This window comes from Meriones unguiculatus, chromosome 2, assembly GCF_030254825.1.
Source record: "Meriones unguiculatus strain TT.TT164.6M chromosome 2, Bangor_MerUng_6.1, whole genome shotgun sequence".
Classification (NCBI taxonomy): domain Eukaryota; kingdom Metazoa; phylum Chordata; class Mammalia; order Rodentia; family Muridae; genus Meriones; species Meriones unguiculatus.
The window spans coordinates 74,424,216-74,450,104 of NC_083350.1; the positions used below are offsets into that span (position 1 = coordinate 74,424,216).

At 47.0% G+C, this 25,889-nt stretch overlaps 1 protein-coding gene across 3 annotated transcripts in view; it reads left to right on the forward strand.

Moving 5' to 3' along the window:
* The first annotated feature begins 1,450 nt into the window (after window positions 1-1,450).
* Window positions 1,451-25,889, forward strand: part of Ankrd29 (ankyrin repeat domain 29) — a 46,332-nt gene continuing 21,893 nt past the window's right edge. Inside the window, exons 1-4 of one of the 3 annotated variants that reach the window (XM_021645425.2) lie at window positions 1,451-1,646; window positions 13,114-13,224; window positions 17,831-17,929; window positions 22,698-22,796. In XM_021645425.2, coding sequence (XP_021501100.1) covers window positions 1,635-1,646; window positions 13,114-13,224; window positions 17,831-17,929; window positions 22,698-22,796 — 321 coding nt within the window. In that variant the 5' untranslated portion in view covers window positions 1,451-1,634. Of the gene's footprint in view, window positions 1,647-13,113; window positions 13,371-17,830; window positions 17,930-22,697; window positions 22,797-25,889 lie in introns of those variants that run through there. The other 2 variants (XM_060377669.1, XM_060377668.1) reach the window with 2 other exon arrangements.

A 25,889-nucleotide genomic window follows, 5' to 3' on the forward strand; every position in this document is an offset into this window, starting at 1 on the left:
CAAAGAACAGGCCAATCAGTTCATGTCAGAGACAATCCCTGTTCTCATTACTATGGAACCCACTTGGACACTGAGCTGCCATGGGCTACATCTGTGCAGGGGTTCTAGGTTATCTCCATGCATGGTCCTTGCTTGGAGTATCAGTCTGAGAAAAGACCCCTAGGCCCAGATTTTTTGGTTCTGTTGCTCTCTTTGTGGAGCTCCTTGTTTGCCTTTCTGAGTGAGGATTGAGCATCTTACCCAGGGTCCTCCTTCTTGCTTAGTTTCTTTATGTGTACAGATTTTAGTATGTTTATTATATATTATATGTCTAATATCCACTTACGAGTGAGTATATACCCTGTGTGTCTTTCTGCTCCTTGGATAACTCACTCAAGAAGATCTCTTCTAGTTCCCACCATTTGCCTGCAAATTTCATGAATTCCTTGTTTTTAATTGCTGAGTAGTATTCCATTGTGTAAATGTACCACAATTTCTGTATCCATCCCTCAACTGAGGGGCATCTGGGTTGTTTCCAGGTTCTGGCTATTATGAATAAAGCTGCTATGAACATTATGAGCAAATGTCCTTGTTGTGTACTTGAGCATATTTTGGATATATGCCTAGGAGTTTTTGATCATTTCCTGCTGGCTGGGCTGCCTTGCCCAGCCTCACTGGAAGAAGATGCATTCAGTGCTCAGTCCAGATTCAACTTGATGAACTGGGGTGAGTTGGTGGGAGGGGGCTCCCCTTTTCTGAGGCATAGGGAAAGGGGGAGGGTGTAGGGGGAGAGTGGGACCAGGAGGAGAGGAGGGAGGGGGCTATGATCAGGATGGAAAGTGAATAAATAAATTAATTAATTAAAATAAAATGGCCCTTCTACTCCAGAAAGGAAGGTCATTACTCATGCAACCAAAAGGTTTCTTTCAAGAACTTCCCCACCAACACTATCAAAGTGGGCGGGGGAGGAGGCACCCGCATATTCTTGAAAAAGAACAAAAGAAAAAAAATGAGAAGGAATGAGATTGGGCGTGGAGACTTCGTGTGCAGAAGCCCTGTGTGTGGGACACCTGCACGGAGAATTGGGTGAATGGTTTGGCCCGAGTGTGGAGGCTGTCACCGGTGCGATGTGGAGAACCTGGGGTGTGGACGCTCTGGGCGTGAAGGAGGACATGAACGTGGAGAACTGTCCGGAACCTGTGTGCGAGTGTGGACACCGTGCGTGGAAGCTCCATCGTGTGGTGGAGGACTTCAGTGTGGACGTTGGTGCGAAAGCTGTGCGTGCAGTGCAGGATACGGTGTGGAGGGAGTCCTGGGTGTCTATGAACACTGCAGAAGTTGCGTGTGTGTGTGTGCGTGTGTGTGTGTGTGTGTGTGTGTGTGTGTGTGTGTGTGTGTGTGTGCGCGGTGGGGAGGATGCTGATGTTGGAGGTCGGTGAGGAGCTCAGCCTGGCTGCAGAGTGTGCAGAAGTCAGCGTGTGGAAGCCGCCTGCGGGGGTGACGTGAGTGCGGAGCGCTGGGAAAGCGCGCGCGCGCGGAGTCCGGGCCCAGGGCGCGCGGCCGGGCCCCGCCCTGTGTGTCCGCGGGAGCGCGCGGGCCGCCCCTCTGCGGCAGGCGGCGGGCGGCGAGCGGGGAGCGGCGGCCACACGTGCAGGATGTCCTTCAAGGTGAGCACGGAGGTCGGGGGGGCCGGGCGACCCCCGGCGGGCTCGCGAGCCGCCGGCTTCCACGCTGTCAGCGGGGGTCCGGGCCGTCGCCATGGTAACAGGCCGCGGAGGTCGGGCCGCGAGCAGCATCCCCAGGCAGGCCCCCGCCGGGTCGTCCCGCGGCCGACTCTCCTCCCGGCACTTATCTGCGGGGCGGGAGTGCTTTAGATCGGCAGGCTCTGCGTCTAAAGCACTCTTCTTGGTTTTTAAAAGAGTTCACTCCCTAAAGTCGTTCCGGTTAATCCCCGCACTCGGGGATGAAAGTGGGATTCATTGATTTGCCCCGGCTGAAAGATTTTAATAAAAGCAATAGTCAAATGGATTGAATATTTAAAATGTGCCCTGGTGAACCAGTCTTCAGGAAGGCCTTTAGGATGATAATCATCTCCTCCTCCTCCTCCTCTCTTCTTCTTTTTCTTTTTCTTTTTCTTTTTCTTCGTTTTCTGATTCTCCTCCTCTTCCCCCAACCTCGCTCTTTTAGTCAATAAAGACATAGAGGAGTTACAACACCCTCTTATCATTTGCAGATATATATTTATGGTTTTAAAACTGAAATCCGAATGCATCTAACTCAAAAGCCCCGACCATCTGTCTCTTATGATAACTCGTTTTGAGCAGAGCAATCACAGGATGAGATCTGCATGTCAGAAAGACAGTGGCTAGCCCTGGAGAAGAGGCAGGGTAGGGAGAGCATCTCTGGGTTTGGAGGACCAGATGGATCTGGGAGGAGTTGGGGTGTACGTCATATGATCAAAATACATTGTATGAAATCCTTGAAGAATTAATAAAAATATAATTAAATTTTTTTAAAATTCAAAGAAATGGATTTGGGGCCAGAGTGTAGACAGGGAGAATGGAAGGAATTAGACAAACGACTTAAAAGATTTGTTTCAAGAATGTATTAACTAATGTTAGTACTCACAAGCAGGGAAGGGAAGGGAGACATAGGTGAAATGTTTGGTTTGGAATAAAGTTTGAGCACAAATGGAAATCCATACAAATTGTGCTGATGAGACAGAACCCAGAGTGGGAATTTAGCCAGCGGAGAGATTTGGCAGAATGATGTACTAGCTGAACCCAAGGGTGTTGCTCTGGGGAGAAGATCAAGATTTAAAATGAGGGATGGGGGATGCGGCTCCAGGGTAAGCTCAAAGTGAAGGCTTGTTGAGCCTGTAATGTCAGTACTCAGGGTAGGCGGGCTAAGGCAGCCAGAGGAGCAGCTCACTGGCTAGAGAGCCCCTCATTGAGAGACCCCGTCCCAGATGATAAAGTGAGAGAGCAATAGAAGACGACATCTGGCATTGACCTTTGACCTCTGAAACATACACACACAACAAGCACACCTGTGTGAACACACAGCTTGTGTGTCCTGGGGATCAAACTCAGGTCATCCAACTTGTCAGCACACATGTACCACACATACATACAAGCTCGAATAATAATAATAATAATAATAATAATACTCTTTAGAATGGACAGAATAAGAGAATCACAATGAGAAAACTGAAAAAGTACAACCAGAGATGGATTTTTTTAAAACCCAGAAGAATGTGTTATCACTCAAGCCAAGGATCTCTAGCCTTTCAGGAAAAATGAAGAGGACCTCAGTGTTAAATACCACAAGGAAATTGAACTAAGAATGAAAAGGACCACTGGATTTCATAACAGAGCAGCCACTGGGCTTGCCGAGGGCAGTTTTGCAAAAGATTAGGTTCAGGAGCCAGATTGCCAAGAGGCTAGGTGGAACCCCCAAGAACAGGCAGCTCTTTCAGCCATGGCTGCATCTGGGAGCCGGAGTTGACGAAGGTTTATTTGCTTTATGATGGTAGAAACTTGAGCATCTTTACACAATAACAGGCAAACCGCTAAGACCCACAGATGGTCAAAAAGTGCTTAAGGAGATGTTCAGCATCATTTACCACCCGGGACTTGCAAGTCAAAACCACATTGTAATACTGCCTCACCCCCACCCCACCCCCAGGATGACTAATTATCAAGACAATGGCAAATGTGTTGGTGAAGATGTTTAAGAATTGGAACCATGCATTGTCGGGAGGATGTAATATGATGTGGTCATTTTATTTGATTTTTTTCATTGTTTACATATGTATACATATCACATATGCTTGTTTGTCATGGAGTGGGTGGGGGGACAGACATGTGAATGGGTGTGAGTGCATATGTGTTCTAGTATACGCGGAAGCCTGAGGTCAATGTCAAAAGTCATACTTGAGGGCTGGAGGGATGGCTCAGTGGTTACGAGTACTGTCTGCTCTTCCGGAGGACCTGGGTTCAGTTCCCAGCACCACATGGCAGCTCACAGCTATCTGTAACTCCAGTTCCAAGGGATCTGACACCCTCACACCAATTCACATAAAATTAGGTAAATTGTTCAAAAAATTGTACTTGATTGGGCTTCCGACTTATCTGGTGAGGCCAAGCCCCTCGGGCATACGCCAAGGTCTCTGTGGTGGCCAGTCCTGCTGGCCATCATGTGCTGGGGATTCCTTACTGAAGCTAGAGTTCTGAGTCATTCCTCACCTTTGCAGGGCAAGCACCTCAACCCCTGAGCCATCTCCCCCACCGTGGACGTGGTTTCTAAAAAAGTCTGGTCAGCCTCCCAAAACGTCCAACATAGAATTACCACATACCCAGTGATTGCACTCCGATATGTACCTGATGGAAATAAAAATATGTCCACACAAAAATAGGTGGCCCCACGCACAGCAATAAGGTAGCCATAAATGGAACACTCCAAATGCCCATCAGCAGATGTTACAGCTGGTGTTGTCAATAACAGTCTGGGAGGCTTAAACAGCACTTTTTTCTTCTTAAGTTCCAGAGACTGGGACATCAGAGATCCAGGTGCTGGAGTGCTGGCCGAGCTGTGTTTAGGGAGGGTCATTTCCTGGCTGGCAGCTTGCCACCACTCTCTGATTTGCGGGATGGAAAGATAAAGCTGATATCTCTTCTCTTTTTAGTCTTTAAAATGCACTGACTCTTCTGTTGTGTAAGGGTAGGGTACATGCATGCCGTGGGTTCACGTAGAGGTCAGAGAGCAACTTGCAGTTGGACCCCTCGCCTTCCACCTTGTGGGTCCTGTTGATCAGCTCGGATTGCCAGTTTAGCAGCTGGCTCATCTGCTGAGCTAGCTAACTGGCCTTCTTCCCTTTCTTCAACGGCCAAAATAAATCCTCTCGCAAGTTCCTGTCAATTATTTTGTTACAATGGCACCCAATGTAACTATATAATACAATTTGTTTAATCAAAAGAAATGAACCTGAATACATGCCGCAATGTAGAAAACTTGGACATGGGGTTAGTGAAAGAAGCCAGACAGAATGCATGCTTCCACTTAAAGGAAACGTCCACAGAGACAGAAAGCAGATCAGTGGCTGTGAGGAGCGCTGTAATGGCTAGGAGCCAGGAGGAATATTAATTTGTAAATGGGTGTCAGGTTTCTTTGTGGAGAGTGATGAAGTGTTCTGGTGTGGACAGTGGTGATGGTTGTATAACCAAAACCTATAAAATTGCATTTCTGAGAGGATTTTGTAGTATGTGAATCGTGTTCCAATCAGAATGTGTTTTAAAGCGACAAGGGGGAGTGTCTTGAATGCTTGGAAGTAGAAGAGACCCAGCGATCCTCACAAGAGATAGAGGAGACGCAGCCTTAGGAGCGGGGGTGGGGCTTCCAGAAGTAGTTTTCAACCTGTGGGTCGAGACCCCTTTACAAACTTCTGTCTCCAAAAATACTTACGGTGGGATTCACAACAGTAACAACATTACAGTTATGAAGAAGCAGTGAAAATAATTGTATGGCTGCGGTCACTACAGCATGAGGAACTATATTAAGGGGTTACAAGAAGGTTGAGAACCACGGAGCTAGTGGGATGGCCTAGAAAAGTAAAGCAGCCTCTTCCATGGGGGTTAAAGGAAAGGGGGAAGTTGAACCTCAGCTGAAAAGAAGCTGAACATTACTTGATGCTTTTTAAAACAAGTTCCGGAATTGGACCAAGTGAAAAGGAAGCTCCTGGACCGAGGTGATAGCCCAGCTGATAAAGGGCTTGTCCTACAAACACGAGGGTCTGAGTTCTCTCCCCATCCAGGCGTGTGGCACGTGCCTGTCATCCTAGCACTGAGGAGGCAGGGACAGGCAGATCCCTGAGGCTTGCTGGCCAGCCAGCCTAGTGTACTTGGAGAGCTCCAGACCAAAGGGAAAAAATGGACAGCACCTAAGGAATGACAGCTAGGATTGTCCTCTGACCTCCATTCGCATACACACGCACGCACACGCACACACACACGCACACACACACACAGCTGCCTGGCAGATGAGGTGGCAGCTTTTAGGTAAGACGAGGTAGAGGATTTTAAACTGGGGTGGGCTCCTGTACACCCTTCTCCAGCATCTAGCCTGACCGAGACCATTACAGAAACCAGGCTGTTCCTACGCATCATGTACTTTACAATCAATGGAAAAAAGAGGCCATGACTTAGAAAAAGAGCAAGAAGCAAGGAGGGGTGTGTGAGAGGCTTTGGAGGGAGGAAAGGGAAGGGGGAAGTTATCTCAAAAAAGAGAAGAAATTAAAATTTTAATAACAATATTTAAAAAAAAATAAGAGTGTACGGCTTGAATCTCGAAGAACAGAGACCTGTGCTTCCGAATGGGAGGTCAGTGGCCCAGAGGACAGATGGGTACATTTTGTGCTGGAGTGAGAGAAGAGCGGAGAGAGGGGAGGAGAGAGCTCTGTGCTGGCTAAAGAAGAGAAGAGCATTTACCAAAGACTAGCCTAGAAGGGCTTTGAGGGAACCACCAGGGTTTCAGGCCCGTCAAGGCTTACGTTAGCTCCTCGCCTCCCACTAGACCCAGTGTGTGAAAACACTCAGCAGCCCACAGTAACTACAACAGCTGTAGACAATTTATTGTAAATTTTTAGGGGATTTTTATGACATTTGTACGCTAGGCCTTTTCTTTTTTTTCCTACAGTAACTGTGGTGAAAGCCACCAGGCCTACCTACACATTATCTCCACAAAGAATCAACATTATGCCAAATTCGGCAGCTAATAAAGGTTGACAACACGTCGTCGTGTTCTTTAACGATTTCATTGCACATTTACTAACTTTAACTTGGGAGCCAGGGGCTAACGGTTTCACTCCCAGCCTGAGTCTCTGGCCCTTCGAAGCCCATGCGTCGTTGGATGCCTACACGAGGAAGGGCCGGGCGTTAGCCATCCCAGTCCGTGCCCTCTGTGTTGAGGCGGAGTCACTGTATGCGGGCAGTGTGCATCTGACCACGTGGGCCTTCCAAGCTCTCTGTGATGGCACCGTCCCGCTGTCATTTCTTTTCTCACCCAGGGCCTGGCACCTGGTCCTCGGGTTCTTCACCGCAGCCCTGCTGGTTCAATTCTCTCAGGTACCAACTTGCCCCCAGAAATCTACCCTGCCTCACTGGCGACTGCTAATTTGTGCTGGCCGAGGAAATAGACATAGGTACAGTGTGCACTGGCTAGTTTTATGTCACCCGAACACGGGCTACAGTTGTCTGGGATGTGGGATCCCCAGCTGAGGAAACAGCCCCACCAGACTGGCCTGTCATCCAGTTGGGGGAAGGGGGCATTTTCTTAATTGATGACTGATGTGGGAGGGGCTAGCCTGTTCTGAGCAGGGCATACCTGGGCAAGTGGTCTGGGATGGTATAGGAGAGGAGGCGTGGCAAGCCAGGAAGCAGCTCCCCTCCACGGCCTCTGCTGCGGCTCCTGCCCTGACTCCTCTCAGCAGTGGGCTGTTAACTGGAAGAATAAGATTAAGTAAAGTTTCCTCCCCGAGTTGCTTTTGGCCATGGTGTTTTATCCCAGCAGTAGAAAGATAACTAAGACACAGTGTAAGAGGAGGGGTTTTGTTTTTTTGGTCGGTGGTGGTGGTGGTAATGGTGGTGGTGGTGGTGTGTATGTGTAGTAAGGTCCATGGATTCCAATACATTGGCTTTTAGATTTATAACTTCTATTCCAACTACTCAAGTCCTGGTCTGCAGGGCTGAGGCTGCCAAGAGCCTTACTCAGTTGGGGATAGGGGAAGTTTATGAGCAGAGAAAACATGACTGCCAGCTAACCAGAAATCTCTGGAACATCCTTGAGCAAATATTAGCCAGGAAGATGAAGTATCTCAGTGCTGAGTTTTATGACCATAGCTGAAGCCAGCTGTGCCCGAGCTAGACAGGAACCCACATGCTTCATCCGAGTCCCCAAAACATAAATTACCTCATAGTGAACTCCGGTTCACCACTAACCTCAAATCATTTGGATAGGCCACGGGGAAATAAACAAACAAAAATAAACACGCTTGAACCTGTCGTGTAACTCACCCATTTGAAGTATCATGTCTTTGATTTCCCTTGTTTTTTTATAGAGATTTATAATGCATGTGTAGTTGGATGGCTGGGAAGCCCAGGAGGAGGAAGGGAAGGAGAGGAGAGAGACATTGTCTCCTTTAAAGGCTGCAGGACTTGCCTGCCCTCCCCACACCTTTTATGGTTCTGAGTATCTCTTCCGCAGAGGGGATTTGGAAGTTATCCAGAGGTTGTGATTTCCATAGACTCCCCCAGTGGAAGGAAAGTTGGGGGAACTTTCTGTCTTGGCAAGGGAGGGTGGAAGGGCCGTTGGAGATGACTGCAGCCTCACTCCTTGGCGTCTACTGAAGCGCTAGGGCAGCAGAACAGCGTGGTGGTTCACAAAGCAGGCAGCGCAGGGCAGCAGCCACCTGGCGCTGGTCCCTGACCGCCGTCTCTCTTACCTCGTGTGCCACCTCTCGCTGATCTGTGCTGAGGATTAAATGACATTTGTGCAGACGGCATACCAGATGGCACAGAGTGTGTATTTCGTGAGCATTAGTTCAAGATGTTTGGCCTCCACGCAGGCCATGGCCACACATCCATTTCTTCTGGGATGCCCCCACAGGCGGTTGGAACTTAGCGTGTTCAAAGGTGAGCTCATTACTTGTTCTTAAAACCCGTCCCTTCTCTGTTGCCTAAGTGACAGCAACCGTCCCACAGACACTTGACCCAGAAGCCTGGGCGTCAATACCCTTTGCATAGCTGACCAAGAACACCCCGCCCCACTCCTCAGATGTGTGCAGTCTCTCCTGCTCCCATCCCCATGGCGGCGCACTTCCGTCACCCACCTTCCATCTACCAGCATCACTCTGGCTCTTCATCTCACTCTCCTCCACGGCGCAGTCGCTGGAACTTTTCCAGAATGCAAAGCTGATATGGCCCACCTTCCAACACCCCCTCGACCCCCAGGATAAAGTCCATGTTCCATTTGTACATCTGCTCTGCCTGAGGTCTCTGACCTCTGACCCCCATAATCTCCTTCCTTTTGTTCTCCCTCACGTCCTTCACTCTGCCCTTTGGGGAGTGATGCTGGGGCAAACATCGGCAGCAGTGACCATTATCTGGTCTCCCTTCTCACCATCAGCAGCCGCACTCCTCCTTTGATACTTACAAAGCTGCAGGCCTGTCTGTCAGTATTTTCCTGCTGAGGCTATAAAGCCTTTGTAAGCAGGGGTCAAAGTTACGATGTATCTCCATTCCTAACCACTCCCCTGCCCCTGGCCCATGCTAGTGACCATGTAGACATAGTACTTGGGCAAATATATCGACTCTGGCTATGCATTTGTAGCTAGAACCTCTTGAGCTTCTCTCTGTGTTGTCTCACTTACTTCTCCAGCACAGGACAGAGATATTGTATCATAATTTCCAGCCCCATTTTACTGGAGTCAGGAGAATGTAAGTAACTCACTTAAGAGATAGAGCTGGAAAATGATGTCAGACTTGAACTTGGCTCTTTCTTATCCCAGATCAACTGTTCTATCCAGCTGTCCTCTGCCTCTGGGAAAAGCAAGTCCTGGAGGGAAAAGAAATATTTGCAGCTTTTTTACTAAACTCACTGTCTAGCATCTTGGAAAAGTGTTCCAAACCAAAGAGGAACCTCCAAAACCATCCTAAGGAGACAAGCCCTGACTCCAAAGCCCATTCTGACAGTACACATTTGCTGTTTGCAGATGGTCTTTCCAGGTGTTTGAGGCTCATGTATTTGAAGCAGACAAGTCAATGAGTAAAATATTATTCCTCTCTCTCTCTCTCTCTCTCTCTCTCTCTCTCTGTGTGTGTGTGTGTGTGTGTGTGTGTGTGTGTGTGTGTTCTTATTTTAGGAAAAACCTGCAGAGATATCCCATGGTGACATAAAGCATGTGCTCAGTTCACCCTCCATCATCTGGCGTGACCTGTTTTTCACACCAAACCCCTGGGAATTAGTAACTCTAACATGTTAGGCAGATGAAGGAGGCTCTGGTGTGAGCGCTTGGCACAGGTTAGCTTGGAAACTCAAGAGAGTCAGATTTATGCCTTCAGGGAAGGAAAAGGGCTAACCTGGAACTTGAAGTGCTTCTCCACCCCCCAAGTGAGCCAGAGAAGTATCAAAGCATGTTTGTGATCTGTCTGTCACTCTCCACCTGGCCTCCCTCCTTCAGGTCTGCACAGCAGCACTAGCTCGTATGCACCAGAAGACTTCTGCAGTGAAATCCTTGCACCAACAAATGCTGTCATCATCCTCCAGCAGGCACCCTCACCGTGCATGGCTTTGCTGAGCTGCTGGGGGTGATGTCACTGCCATTTTAACTTAGGGAAGCACTGTATTTAATGCAATTTGGAGCTTATGCCTTTGCTCAGGACCCACCCCCTCAAGAAGTAACCACAGGAATTTACCAGCCGCTTATATTCTGTTTTTCTACACATACACATTTATGATAGTCTCTAAACTAGACAAAGTAATGATTAATAACAAAAATTAATAAGGTAGGGCAATTGTAATGGACCACTGCAATGAAATTGCCATGTCACTGCTTTGCTCTGGGTTTGTGGCCAAGTAAGAGTTGCCTGGACACAAGCACAGTCAGTCTTGTCACCGAGGTGGCTAAGTGACCAGAGGGTGGGTGTCAGTGACAGTGTGAACACACTGTACAGAGGAGTGGGGAGTGCAGGAATTCATCACGTTACTCAGAACAGGGCTCACTTTAACCCTGACGAACTAATTGCTCCCTTCTGAAACTTCCCACTGAATGTTTTCGTACCACAGCTGACTGCGGGTAACTATAACCACAGAAAATCAAGCCACGGTCAGGAGGGACCACCACATGGTTGTCACCCTTCACCTAACAATAGATGTTCTGAGAAATGGCGTTAGGCAGTTCCAAATGTGCGCATACAAACTAGGATAGCTAGTGCCCTTAATCAGCAGACTCCTAGGAGACCATCATGGTATATACAGTTTGTCATTGACCTACATGTTATTTGGCATGTGACTGTACTTAAAAGACATTTTAAAATAGGCTTTTGCAGACAGGGAGATGTTTTTACACATTCCCCAAATCATTTTATTAGGTAATGCATATACCATAAAATGTCCTGAGAATAGCAATATCCTATATGGTACTAATACTTGGAATTTAGTGTTTTGCTATTATTGTAACTTCATAAAGGAAATGAGCGTTATTAGCATTTGCGGTGTATTGGTGTTGCATGCCTGTCCTGCATATTGTCACCCCACATTGGACACTGAGGACAGCCCAAAGAAACAGTTCTACCCAAATCTGGCTTAGTGAACCAGTGAGTTATGGGGGTCACTTAGAAAGCATGAGTGACTGAAAAGCAGCTTCATCCTTGAAGAGCCCACGCCAGCATGGGTGACAACCTTGCAAAGCTGCCTCCAGGGAGCCCTCAGCCCAACTGGCAGGGGCACAGCTGGCTTCCTCTCCTCAGCAATCATTACAGCCTAAAACCTTGGGAAGAAGCCATGTGAATCTTGTAAGTTTTAGGAGCTTCCTGAGCCTTTTGAGCTTTTACTCCTTGAGCCTTCTGAATCTCCTTCCAAGAGGGAGTGTTTCAGTTCAGAAAACAAACAATAGTATCTGGGTTTTGGGGCAGTCTACCTCAGTTCTCTCTCACTTTTTCTTTTTTGTAACGTTCAAGACAGGTATTTTGATCTCTAGCTAAAGCAAAAGGAGACAATGACTCCCATTAAAAGAATCAGACTAACTTTGTAACCTATGTTTCTTTTAATTGCCTTATAAACTTATATTTTCAAGTTTTAGGCCCATGTTAATTAAAGCCTCTTATTGCTTCTCCAGAGAACAGAGGAATGTAAAAGTTCCTGACATTAGCCATCTGTGAGGGCAGAGATAAGGAAGAAAACAAGCAGAGATCTCTACTAAGTGGAGAGAAAATCACCGGCCAGCGCCTGTGAGAAAACTTTGTTTGGAAACTGGGCCAATGGCCCCAATCCTTCTCCTGAATAGCTCCTGACCTTTGACCCAAAGCCTGTAGCCTCCACTCCTCAGAACAGACACGGGATGAGTTAATCACTCTCCCACCTTTAACTGCGGCTATATCTCATATGGCAGGAAATTCCAAGCTGACTTGAAGATCAGATATTCCCCAGATATTTACAACAGGGCTGACTGGACCTAAGGGTGCCCAGAACCAACCAATTATTTTAAAAGTTAGATACCTCATCCAATTCTGAATTGCCAAGACTGCAACTCCTGAAAATTCCCATGCTTTATCCTTTAAAAACCCAAGGCCTTTGTCTCCCAGTGCCACTCCTTGCTGACCAGCAGGGGTGACCCCATTGTGCAATGGTTAAAATAAACCTCTTGCAATTTTGCATCGATGATTGGTCTCCTGAGTTCTCTTCATCCCCCTCGAGAAGTTAGGGTCCCCTAGGGTCCCCCCCTTGGGCCTAACACCATAAACCAAAATACTTTTGATAGCAGCCACTCAGACACAAAAGAGCGCTCACTCTCTGCCCAAAGTCCCTAGCTCTCACCTGGAACTTCTGGCAAGTTCCAGTTGAAGGAAAAAAATATTAGGTGGAGGGAAAGTGAGTTTCCTACCCAGTAGCTGGAATTGGCTAGGAAATGTTGAGGACACAGAAAAGGTACCACTAACCCCCTTCTGAGAGTCAAAACAGAAGGAAATTTGGCTCCACTTATAAGAAAGGACTTCCTCAGCGTGTTTCAGAGAGGAAATGGCATCTGGGAAGAACCTTGTCCTTCTAGGATGGGGAAAATTCCTATCAAATTAAAAGGAAACTGTGAACAAATACAACAGAGGCAGGAAAGTGAGGCTTTGTGGGAAGTGAGACATGGCTGTGCAGACGACCTTGGGCTCAGAGGTCTACCAGTAAACAAACCACTTCTGACGGCCCGGAGCACCGCGGTCTTATGTGTGGAAGGGGCCGATCTTGCAAAGGCTCATCCCTCATCTGGAAATGCTTCCTTGGGAAGGGTGCTGTTACCTGTGTGCGCAGAAGCAGCCACGGTCACGGTCACTGACTTCTATTTTAAGAGCCCCTTTGTTTCCGCTCTTGCAGAAGGAAACTCCACTCGCCAACGCTGCGTTCTGGGCTGCGAGGAGGGGAAACCTGGCCCTGCTGAGGCTGCTGCTCAACAGCGGGCGCGTGGATGTGGACTGCAGAGACAGTGTACGGGAGGACGGAAGGACGCGGTACCTGCATGCCGGGGCGCCCGCGACTCAGCAGGCGGGAGCCCCTCGGGAACCTACTTCCCCCACATGCTCGTGCGCTTGTTCTTGTGTCTGCTTGCCTTATCCTTTTCCAAGAATCCTAAGGTAGAGTGGCGGACCTAGTGGAGGAAGTCAGAAACGGTTACACACGAGGACGGAAGGCCCTCCGGCATAGGGGATTTCCATTAGGCAAATTTCAAGAATAAAGGGCTGTCTAGTGCACAGCTTTCATAAAGAAAGATGAGGATAATTTAGAGCACCTGTGAGCTGCCGTGATGGTGGGAGTTGTGATTTTCACAAACGAATGCAAACGCTGAGACCCGGAAGCCTCCACTAGCTTCCTGTCCTTTCATTTTGGAAAAGGAAAAGACATCAAGTGGCCAATTAGAAAGGGAAATTAAACCAGGTGCCAGTGCCACTGTCAGGTCCCACCTGGGGCTCCCATCCTGTCCCCAGCCAGAAGCCATCCATTCTCTGTATGTAGAAAGACCTCTCAACAAAATTTGAGGACAAGGAGGTCCTCAAATTAGGAGATGGTTTTGTGGTTTGAAACAAAATGTTTTCAAAAAACACTTAACTATTTCCCTTGAGACAGGGTGTGCCTTTTTCATCTTTGACACACAAATTTGTTAGAGAAACCCACAAGCAGCCCAAGGAGGAAATGGCAGATTTTGCTCCCGTTTGCTCGCTGGGTCTCCAGGATCCTCCAGATCCATTCTGTCCCTTTCTCTCTGAATCACAAGAAATGACCCAGAAGTCTCCCTCCCTCAGACCTTCAGTTTCATCTGGCTAATAAGGCATCCGCTGGAAACAGGAGATAGAGGAGAGAGTCAGGGAGGCCAGCAGCCTCCCCATTCAGCCTGGCACTGGTGCTCATGCTATTGTAGGAGCCATCAAGGCTGGCCAGCCACAGAGCCCAGAACTGCACTGCCGGCCCACTTCCTTATGAATAGCCTCTTTATTAAAGTTCCTGCCGATTATCCTGATTTGAACACAGCATCTGCTCTTTGTCAGAACTCAGACTTACGAGGGACTCCAGGCACCCGTGAACTGCCCTCCTGGTCTTGCTTGGGTATTAATGAACCACTTCCTGCCCCACACTGACCAGCACGATGGGGGAGGGACCAGTTACCACCTGTGGCCTCCATCATCCTCTGAGTTTGAGGGTCACCCTGTTGTACCTCTCAGGCCCATCCTTTCTGGTACCCTCGGTCACCTGTGCTACCTACCGCCCCTTCCCACAGGGCTTACACTGTGTCTCTATCTGGCCAGCAGCTGTTTTAGACAAGATTCTTGTTCCCATTAATAGATATTTAACTACTAAAAAAAGTATGATTGTAAATTAGCCCCCTTACTCCTCTGGCAAGATGGCTCAGCAGGTAAGAGTCCTTGCCACACAAGCTTGATGAACTGAGCGTGTTTCTGGGAACTCATAGAAAGACAGGAGAGAACCGACGCCACACAGTTGTCGTCTGACCTCCACACGTATGCTTTACTATGTATGCCCCGGACACATGCACAGCAAACACACAGAGTAATAACAAATAAAATTAAAAATTAAAAAAAAAATTAGTAGTTGCTCGATCAGGAAGTTTCTGGAAAAACGACTTCTTAACACAAGGAATATATCTAAATGATGGCTGCTTCCGAATCCTGCTGCTTTGAAAGAGCCGTCAGTGGTTCGGGAGGACAAGGGGATATGCGGAGACAATGCAGCCTTTGTTCCTCTTAGAATGTCGTGACTGGGCATCTGCCCCTTCCGTGTGGCACCTGGGCATGGAATCTGGGTTCTAGGATTGCTAGGGTGGCTGGTCTCTGGACTGTCACTACCTCGGCTTATGGAACTAAGGTGCAGGGTGACCTGGGAAACCCAAGGCACTTCAGGATGCTAGGAATGCCCCGGGGGCCTTTCTGGAAATCGTCCTCAGGCTGAGCAGGCATTTTCTAACTTTTCCAGCAGATTGTAAAGAACAAATACTCTATCTCTAGACCACACGCTCGATGTACGCTAAAAGCTTTGATTTGCTAATTGTGCTCATCTGGGATTCCTAGATTTTCTGAGACAGAATCCCAGTAGGTAGCACAAACTGTTATATGTACTGTCTGGCCTCCATCTCTTGCTTCACCGGAATTACAGGCTTCTACTTCAGTGCCTGGGGGAACCCTAAATTAATGCCATCTTTGCCCTTTTTTTTGGGGGGGTGCTTTGCTTATCCCTCTAACCTACTTAACCATACTGATGTGAATTACAAGATTCTTGCAGCCTTTTTTGGATTTATTAATGCATGTATTTCAGTGTCTTTTTGTTTTGGGCTTTGCTACCTTTTTATACATTTACATATGCTTTGTTCAAAACCAATTTGTTTTGAAATTTACTTTTTAACTTCGTCAATAAAATGAAATACTTTTACTATTTCAGGAATCAAAAACCAGTCAGGCTAATGGGTTTTAAATATAAGGGAAATATTATTGCATATTGTACTACAATACTTTTTCTGTTCTTTCTCTATGGAACCAATCTTTGTTTTAGTTGATCATAGTATAGAATTAAAACTTCATCCATTTATGAAGGTTTTTTCCTCTTTTAAAGATTAATTCTATTTCCAAGACTATTTTCCCTTTTTAAAAAAAAATATTGTTAAAATTATATATATATATATATATATATATATTCTGAGTCAGAACAAATGCTGTGGAAGCCAAAAACTGGGGTGTGAGGTATCAGGTCCCCTGAATCTGGAACTACAGGTGGTTGTGAGCTGTCCAATGTTAGTGTTAGAAACAAGGATCTTCTGCAATAGCAGTGTGCTTTCTTAAGCATAGAGCCATCTCTCCAGCTTCTTTTTCTCTTTTAAATATCCATATTAGGCACTTGATACTTTCTACAGGTCATGGTTGATTTTTATTTTGAAAGCTGTGTGACCTATGAGGTATATATTTTCTCTTACATCTTATGTAAAAGGATGTATTTATAGCTTGTTTAAATAAATTGGCTTTAAACTGATAGTCCACTCAAGGTGCTATAATAAAATACTTTGGCCTGGGTAGTTTATAAGCAACAGAAATTTATTGTTCACAGTTATGTAGGCTGGGAATCAAGACCAAGGTGCCTACAGATTTGGTGTCTGCTCAGGGGCCTCTCTGTAGAACAGGGCAGAGCTCCCCTCAAGTGATTTCATCTGAGCATTAATCCCATTTGGAAGGCAAGTCCCTCCTTAATAACTTCCTAAAAGGCACAGCCACAGTGGGCATTAAATTCCAGCAAGAATTTTGAAGGGACATGTTCAGACCACAGTGCCAAGAGTTCTCCCATTTCCTGTCTAAATAAAAACTGTCCACACTCAGGAAGGAGTTAGTGATAGTAAGATTGACACTTCAGTCCTGAGACCTCAGAGGAAAGGGTTTAACTGAGGGAATAAGCAGAGAAACCAGAATTAAATGGCATCACACATCAGATGGACCTTCCATATCTACAGAAGGGTCCACCAAACACTCAAGAATACACAGGCTCCTCAGCAGGTCAGGAAAGCTTCTCTAAAGCAAGCCACATCCTGAGAACAAGACAACTCCTAACAAATTGAGAAAAAAAAATGAAATAACCCCATTATACTATCTGACCTCACAATGTGATAGAAGTTAAGGTCAACAGCAAAAGAATCTCTAGCAACTACAGGAACTCAGGGGAATTAAATAGCACATCACTGAACAATAGATGAGACAGAAGAAATTAAGAAAGATTAAAAAAAAATCAGTTGACTTTTGAGAGACCCGTGTCCACAGTTGAGAGGGATTTGTCCTTTTCTTGCTGCTCTCTCTCTTCCCCTGAACACTCGTGATTAAAGCTGAGTTAAAACCTTTTCTAGATAAACTCCAACTCTTCCTTAAGAAATAAGTAAATAAAGCTTAGAAAAAAATTTAAAACACAGATTCATTATGTAACCCATGGTGGCTTTGAACTCGTGGTTCACCTTCCTCAGCCTCAGAAAACAATGTCTTCTGGGCATGCTGCGGTCACCGCACTCAGGAACTCCCTGATGTGTGGTCACCAGCACAGACCCACACAAGGTCAAGACAACAGAGCCTGTCAACAGTCGCTGTAGCACTCACTGGGGAGACAGGAGAGGATGTGAAGGATGAAGGGAAGTGGGATTCTGAAGAGAGGGCTGGAAAGGTTGGGAGTGGAAATGATCAGCTTACATTGGAAATGTGTACGACGAAAACAAAAACAAACAACGAAAATCTTCCAAATCCAGAAAAGCAGCTGGTAACATTCAGCTCGCTTTTGAGTTAGTGGCAGTGGTTTGGATCAGGAATCACTTAGTGTGAGTCATACAATGAGAACATTGTATCTAATGCTGCTCTTTGATGGTCTCTGAAGGTCAGGGGTGTAAGTGAATTTGTAACCTTCAGACTCCAACCTCAGCAACTTACCAGTTCGCTTGCCACCCAGTGAGCATTGAAGTCACTAGCAAGCCATTGGCTGAGTGTGCCTCTTCTGGGGGAGCTAACATCACTGTGGTGTCTCCAGGGCGTTGTAACCGTTCCTCTCTTTCTCCTCCGCGCAGCATGGCACCACACTCCTCATGGTTGCCTCCTACGCCGGCCACATAGACTGTGTGAGGGAGCTGGTTCTACAGGGAGCAGACATCAACCTCCAGAGAGAGGTAAGGAGAGCTGTGCGCGTGAATGAAAATTACGGGGTTAAAGTCTGCGGTCTTCAGAGTAACAGACCGCTTATGAGGACAAGAGCTGCCTTGCTCCTGCCCAAAAGCCCACTGCAGAGTTTGCTGTGCCTACAATAAGATCTAGGAATGCTCGGCCATCAGCTACACTCATCTGTTTGTGCCACTGGAACACAGTCACCAGTGCTGGGGATTTTACATGGAGGTTTATTTATGAAGTTTTAGAGACTGAAAATCTAAGCTTGAGTTGTTGCATCAGTCTGGCCTTGGTGAGGGTCTCTTTGGCTGCCTCACAGCATGATGAAGTTGCTGAAAGGAAAAGGCAATGGCCACGTCCTGAAGAAACCAAGCGCCAGGTACTCTTACCTTTCAACAACCCACGAGTGTGAGAACCGACACACTCTGACAGATCAGCGTTAGTCCTTTCTGTATCTATACCCATCCACAGCCTCACTCTGTGCCTACACCTCACAGGGCCCGCTGCCTCAGTATCACCACACTGCACACTCAGCTCCTAGTGCCGAACCTTTGGAAGACACATTCAAGCCTTACCTGGCCCGCACCCAGCAACATCCCTTATCAAAGTCCTTAAACAGGCCTACATTTTTGTCTCAGGCAAGAATGAGTACTTCTTGCTCTCTTGGGATGAGATCCCATGAATTTACAGGAATTTCCCAGATGTCAGTGCTTTTTCTTTTTTTGTCTGCAACCTCTTCATCCGAAGCTTGGTGCTCATGAAGCCACATTTCAAAGTTCTTTTCTGCCTGGCCATGTGTTAAGTAAGTTCTCCAAAGAGAGTCACGTGGGAGGACACGGACATGAAATGTGAGCATGAGATCACACTCGAGGATGTGGTCTCACCAGAGGCTCCAGCGGCGGTCCAACCTAGATTAACAGCAAGATGGCCGGGCCATTCTGACAAACTGAGCGTCAGGTCTGAGGAAGCCTCGTGTATTTCCAAGCCAACACGGGAACTGGTCAAACAAAGCTTTACAGAGAGGTGCACCCTGGTGGCTCAGTCCACACAGACCCAGCCATGAGACGGCACCCTGGGACAGCTCCTCCTCACAGAGGATGTTGGGTTTGCTCCACCTGGCCTCTTCCCACAACCTGCCTTCCTTCCAGTGTTCTTCATCTGCCTTTAAGCATTCATTAGAAGCCTTGTCCGTAGACCATGAAGGATCAACCACAGGCGGTGACCCACAGTCTTAGTGCGGCTGGTCTATTGAGAGAAGCAGTGTAGACACTGCTGTAAATTCAATCCATCTTGTCCCACACAGATTCTTTTGAGGGAGGCGCCATAACAACCGGCCATTGCTTCCGGCTACTTTTCACATCAGTGGCTGAAAAAAGATTTCCCTTGGGGATAAAGATGTTTAAGCCCACTTAGGAATAGATTTTAAAGTTACCCTCATCTGTTTCTTCCTCTAATTTAGAGTCCTTGTTTATTATAACTTTAAAACAAAAAGCAGATTTTTTCTAATAAAACAATGCAGTCCAGATCTGCTTATTCAAAAGTTTGATCCCAAAGGGAAGGTACACTGTGTACAAAACCTCAGGAGAACAGCAGACAAGAGCAGAGGAAAGAGAGACAGTGCCTTTCTGGCTGCTGTGTGGCTTCGTGGTTTTATAGTTATTCACTCATTTGGTCTCCGTGGCTCAACTCAATTAGCAGATAGAAACCTTTGAGCCCTGAGAACAGGAGCCCTTGAGGACCTCACCCAAGTACAGAGGTAAACTGTGCCCCAAATGGTGATGCCGTGGGAGTTTCCAGCAGCCCCTCAAGTTTCCTGAGCCCGTGCCAGCCTCAGGAAGCACAAACACCAAACCAAAGGGAGGCCCCAAAGTACTGACTGCATCAGGAATCTCCGGAATGTATTTTTGCCGCGGGCTTGTACCATGTGGCACTGGTTATCCATTTCCAGCATCAGGATGTTTCCTTAGGACTTACCTCACCTTGTTTTCCTAGACACACGGAACTTGCTAGAGAGACCAGCCAGAGGCCAGTGGGCCTGAAGGGCAGTCACTGTAGAGGCCCAGCAGTAGTGGCTGATTGAGACCATCAGGAAGTTGGCCTGAAGCCCTCGGCTTTGGGAGGAAAGAGTGTACAGTGAAGACTTAATTCACCTTTCAGACTGAAGTCAAAATCCTATTAGCTAGGGATTACTGTATCTATGTACAGGACTGGTTTTATAGAGAAAAATTAGCCCAAACTGCTGTGATTATCATTTCTAGTTAATGTATCAAAAATTACTGAAAAATAAATATTCTCTCTTAATAAAGAATCCTGGGTACTCTCTAAAATTTATTTCAGAAGCAAGTCTTTTGGTTCTGCCCAAGTGTCTTTATCAAAACCTCTAGAACTTAGCAGCCTTCACTGTCAGAGAGCAGAGGACGTGAGCTGCAGGTTCAGGCCTGTAGGAACCATGGAGGAAGCCACTCAGGGCATGCCGAAAGGAATGGTCATGTCGCCCCTCCTATCAGGCACAGCTGAAGGGAAAGGATGAAATCTGCGAAGGTGTTAGGCGTTCTAACTCCTTGCTTCCCCAGCCCTCGCGCTCCCGCCCCGCTAAGAATGAACTGTAGAGTGACCAGTACAGTGCACGGGACTTGTCCTCCCTTTGCCCCTCATGCCCAAGTCAGCACCTAACGCCCATAGGCTCTGGGTGAGCTCTGGAAAGAGGGGTTTCCCACAGTGCCTGGCTTCGCCCGAAGCTCAGACTGTCAGAGTGATGAGCATCCTTTTTTTTTTTTAATTCCTCGTACAGTGTATCCTGATTGCAGTCACGCCTGTTACCGCCTCCCACCCCTCCCGCTCCTGCTGCTGACCCCCTCCTCCCCGCTGGTCTCACGCAATGGGCGCCCTCCCAGGAATGCTGTGCTTTGCCCCCCGCTGTGCTGTGACGATGTTGTTCGTGTGATGCTCTGATTTAGGACACCGCTCTTTGAGTAGGCTTATAAAAGTGACTTTGAAGAAGTATTCTGTTGGGTTGGGTTGGCTGACAACGTGAACCTAGACTTCCACCATGAGAATTCTTCCATGTTTTGACTTATTCTGGTGTTCGCCATACAGAGTATGTCTGTGGCCTACGGCCACTGCGACAGATCAGCATGACCTGGATGGCTTAAAACAGGCATTAATTCGAGAGAATTAGATCTGGAAGCCAGAAATCTACCCTCAGAGTGTGGGCTGGGCCTGCACTCATGTCTGACCCCTGGCCTCAGGGCCACGAGCAACCCAGGATAACCATGAGTGGGGCCCAACACAAAGTCATAAGCCTACTGAAAATATTAGGAGACTTTTGATAACTCATTTACACGGTTCCCAGGCAGGAATTTTGTAGATGATGGTGTTGCGTTACGATATCGAGGTTGGCCGTGTCTGCAAGTAGCCTCCATTCTCTGCCGCCTCGGAAGCTGGTTCCCTGGCTTGTTGCTACAGTGTGCCAATCACGGTGTCTGTGGTCTGTCTGCCTCTCCTGTCAAATGTCCCTCTTCGTCAATCTTTTTCTCATGAATTTTTTTTTTTACTATAGTAAATATACATAAAATCTACTGTCTTGACCGTTTTCATCTTAACCATTTAAAAATATGTAGGATACCACGAAGACACTCACAGTGCTGTGCAACCCCTGCTACCAACTGTCTTTGAGACCCTCCCCAGGGGTCTGTGCTCACTAGACAGTCAGTCACTGCCTCTTCCTCCCTGCCCAGCTGCTAGCAACCGTCTCCCGACTTTCTGTCCCCGTGAGTTTGAGTTCTTCAGACACCATGGGAGACGCTAGCAGTGTTTGTCCTTGTGGAGAAGGCTTACTCCTTGTAACAAACTTTGTTTCATCCATTTACATTTCACACCATTGTGGTAGCTGCCATAATCTCCTTCCCTGTAATCTCCTCTCCTTCTCCTTACCGAGTAATCTGCCATTGTGGGCATTACCACGTCATTCCTCCATTTGCCCGCAGATGGGCATTTCCTCTGCTTCCATGTTTTAGCTCTTGCAGACAAGATTTTTTTTTTTTTTTTTTTTTTTTTTTTGTCACTCTTTTGGGAGTTCTGTCCTGTGCTGTTTGGGCGTGGTTTGAATATGGGAGATCAGGTGCACTATCAGAACCCAAGCAGGCCTCCAACTTCCACTCCCGCTGCCCTGGCCTCCCGACTGATCGGGTTGTAGGCCCATGCCACCCAGCACAGTTCATGGTGTTGGGCGAGACTTATCATTGTCCAGGTAACCCAGAATGAGCTCCTCCCCTCCAGATCCTTAATCTCACCCTTCACCATTTAAAGAAATAGCCTGTTCTGGAATCAGCATGTAGTCTGACCTTTTGTGGGAGGACCGTCCACGATGGTACAGCGAGAGCAAAGGCTTCCTTTCGTGTTACTTCTCTCATCAAGAAACAGCAATTCGGACTGGAGAAGTACCTGGTAAGGGCACTGGCTGCTCTTACAGAGGACCCAGGTTCGATTCCCAGCACCCACACGGCTGCTGACAACTGTCTGTAACTCCAGTTTAAGAGGATCCGATATGCTGTCCTGGCTTCCATGGGCACTGCACACACGTGGGTACACTGACATATGTGCAGACAAAATACCACACATAAAAAAATTAAAATTAAAAGAAAGACAAAAAATTACAACAAATCAAACGTGGCCCCCTTGGAGCTAGGAAGTATCCGTGTGAAGATACTGCTCTGTTTTATTTGAAAATTGATGTTGTGAAACATCTCCTTAAAGCCATCCTGTCTCTCCCAGTCAGGTACAACCGCCCTGTTCTTCGCTGCCCAGCAAGGCCACAATGACGTTGTGAGATTTCTCTTTGGATTTGGAGCATCCACTGAATGTCGGACCAAAGTAAGAGAATTGAGGTCTTGACTTCACACCCTGTTGAAGACTGTGAAAGCGCAGTCACGCCATTCATTTTCTCCTGATCAGTGCCACAGACAGTGCTTCTCTTGCTGGGTTTCAGAGGTTGCTGTAGTGGTTCAGGATTAGTCAGTCTTTGGGACTTTCCTTTTAAGTTCTGCACTTGCAGAATTTCATGGGGGATTGCTTAAACTCTTTCTTGCATCATTCGTTTGCTATTCAGGGACTTTATAGGCAGGTGTCTCCCTAACAGGCCTTATTTCTGTGTTTTATTCTATTTCTGTATTAGTTCCAATACAGCAATGGCAGTTATTGGAAGTCCGACCCGGTCATAGTGAGCCTGGGACGCTCTGAGCCGGCTATCTGGCAGGCAGTCTGCACGCATGGGCTATCCTCACGGATAGACAGTCTCAAACTGCAGGTCACAGAGTTGAGCAGGGGATGTGGTTCTTCCTTCAAAGGGGATTTTCATTTTCACTTTTCCATGCAGGTAAGGAAGCAAAGTGGAAGAAAATGATGAATTTTGTGTTTGTGTGATTTTTCATGTCTTACAGCAGGAAATTTTGAGCTGATATAAGATCTTTGTTATTTTCAGCTCATTATTTAGGTCTACTTGTAATATTAACTCCTGAATTTAGCCGGGGGGTGGGGGGTGGCACATGCCTATAAATAATCCCAGAACTCAGGGAGGCAGAGGCAAGCAGATCTTTTTGAGTTTGAGGCCAGCCTGGTCTACAAAGTGAGTCTAAGACAGCTAAGGCTATACAGAGAAACCCTGTCTCAAAAAAAAAAAAAAAAGAAAGAAAGAAAGAAAGAAAGAAAGAAAGAAAGAAAGAAGAAGAAAAAAGAACAGAAAATTTTATTCCATGAACTTTATTCATTCCATAAACTTTAGCCCATGATGAAAAATCTTAGATTTTCTTAATTGATCGTATATAATAATTAGATACCAAGGAAGTTTCCACTAGATCTCTCCTCTAATGAAATGTTATCAAATGGTCTGGATGTCATATAGAGTTGTGTCTCCTCTAATACTCATTACTAAATTGTGTGCATGCCTTGAAGCATATAATATAATACAAAACACACATAATTATCCTAATTATCTCTTTGTCATTATAAAACTGAACTAACAGGGGCCCAAGTTGCTCAGTGATTATAATGTTTGCTGCATAAGCGTGAGGACCCGTGTGCACGTCCCCAACACCCTTGTAGAAGCCGGGCAGCTCGACATGCATCCGTAACTCCAGCCCTGAGGGGGAGGGGCAGGAGAGATAGCATGATCCCGACGGCAGCCCGTATACACAAAACGATAGGCTCCAGGTTCAGAAACAGACCCTGTCTCAAAAAGTAAGGTGAACCAATGAAGACATCCTGAGATCAACCTCTGGCCTCCACAGGGGTGAGCCCATGTACCTGCAGGCACACAAGCATATGCACACACACAGACACACACGTCACAACTAAAGCAGCGAGTTCACTGAACTTAAATCTCAACACCTTAGAACTAAGAACGATCACACGTGTCCACATGGCTCCTGCAGTCATCTTCTTGCTGAACAAGCTACTACTGGATTAAAGCCTTTGTGTGGGAGCCCATCTGTGCCCCCACAGAGCACAGGATGAGCAAGTCCATGATTCCTTGAGGTCAACTTCGGGTGCTTTAAGAGGTGTCTTCCCTTCCATGGGAAGAAGGGAATGTCAAGAGGTGATGAGTTTTATGTGAACCTGTCATCAAAAGCTGACTTGGTTTTAAGAATCATCCTTTGTTATTAAGAGTACGAAATCCATAGCCTGGAAATGTTTTTAATAAAAGAGATTGGTCCTCCTGTCATAACCAGTGTATTTCACTGTTCTTTTACCTCACCTCACTTTCTGCAGAGAAAGCAGAAAGTTGACAGGACAGAGCTTCAAAGGAGCAATAGTCATCACTGCTATGAAATGATAGTCTTGCTGTCCCCAATCTTGCCACCAGCCTCAGCCTTCTGCCCCCTCCTCTCTGCTCTCTAAGGCCACCTCAGCCTTCTTCCTCACCAGTTGGTCCCTTGTGTACCAGAATGTCACCTGACTTCACAGGAACTCTATAGCAGAGATTTCATAGGGGAGGCCACCTGCCCCCTGCCTTTCACAGCCACACCCCACATGACTAGTTAAAAGGCTTATTTTCTGGGCCTCACCCAGGACCTTCCAAATCAGACCTTCTGAAGGTAGATAGAACTCAAATAAAGAAAATAAAATCTTATGCCCAAATTTAGGAATGACTCTAACATATTTATAATTAGTATTTTTAGCTAGGTTACATGTTGTTGAATTATTAGTGATTTGCTTAAATCTCCACATCACAGTTCACAGGCCCAGTAGCGCCTGGGGAGAGCCATTAATGGCTCTGACCACAAACTGAGTGATTCAGTAGCGTGATGTGGTTGGCATAAGTGCTTGTTCTAATTTCAGCTGCAGAGATAAAAGTGGAGTTGATGGAGCAAAGGGACACCCCACTCCGCGTTAGGGCAATTACTCTACAGGGCCTGCTCAGTGCTAGGGCCCATGCTCTAAGAGAGGCCCAGACAGACTGGCCCGTGTTCAAAGGAAGACAGTAAGACAGTGCGATGCCGTCATCTGCTCCTTTAACAAAGGCATACCTTGTCCCATGGAAACAATGGCTGCAGGTGGGTAAGCATCTTAAAACTCAATGGCTTACCACCTGATGGCACCACAAGGAGAAGGCAGTGTTTGGCAAAGGGTCCTCTGGTCAGAAGCCGTGGAAAGCTTCCCCGGTGATTCTGAGACGGAGCTGACAATACTCAGAGGTGCGCCGCCCTCCCCACGCTGAGAGGCGAGTGGATGGTTCCTCCTTGAGTGCAGGAAAGTTTGTAATGATAGTAACTTGGGGAGCTAACTGCATTACATCCCTGCAAGGTTATCCAAGACAACAATGTTCTCATGACCTTAAGATGAAATCTTTCACAGTCGTAAAGAAAAGCTGAGAGCTGGAGAGATGACGCCATGGTTGAGAGCACTTGCTGCTCTTCCAGAGGACCAGGGCTCAATGTCCAGCACCCACGTTGGGTGGCTCACAGCCTC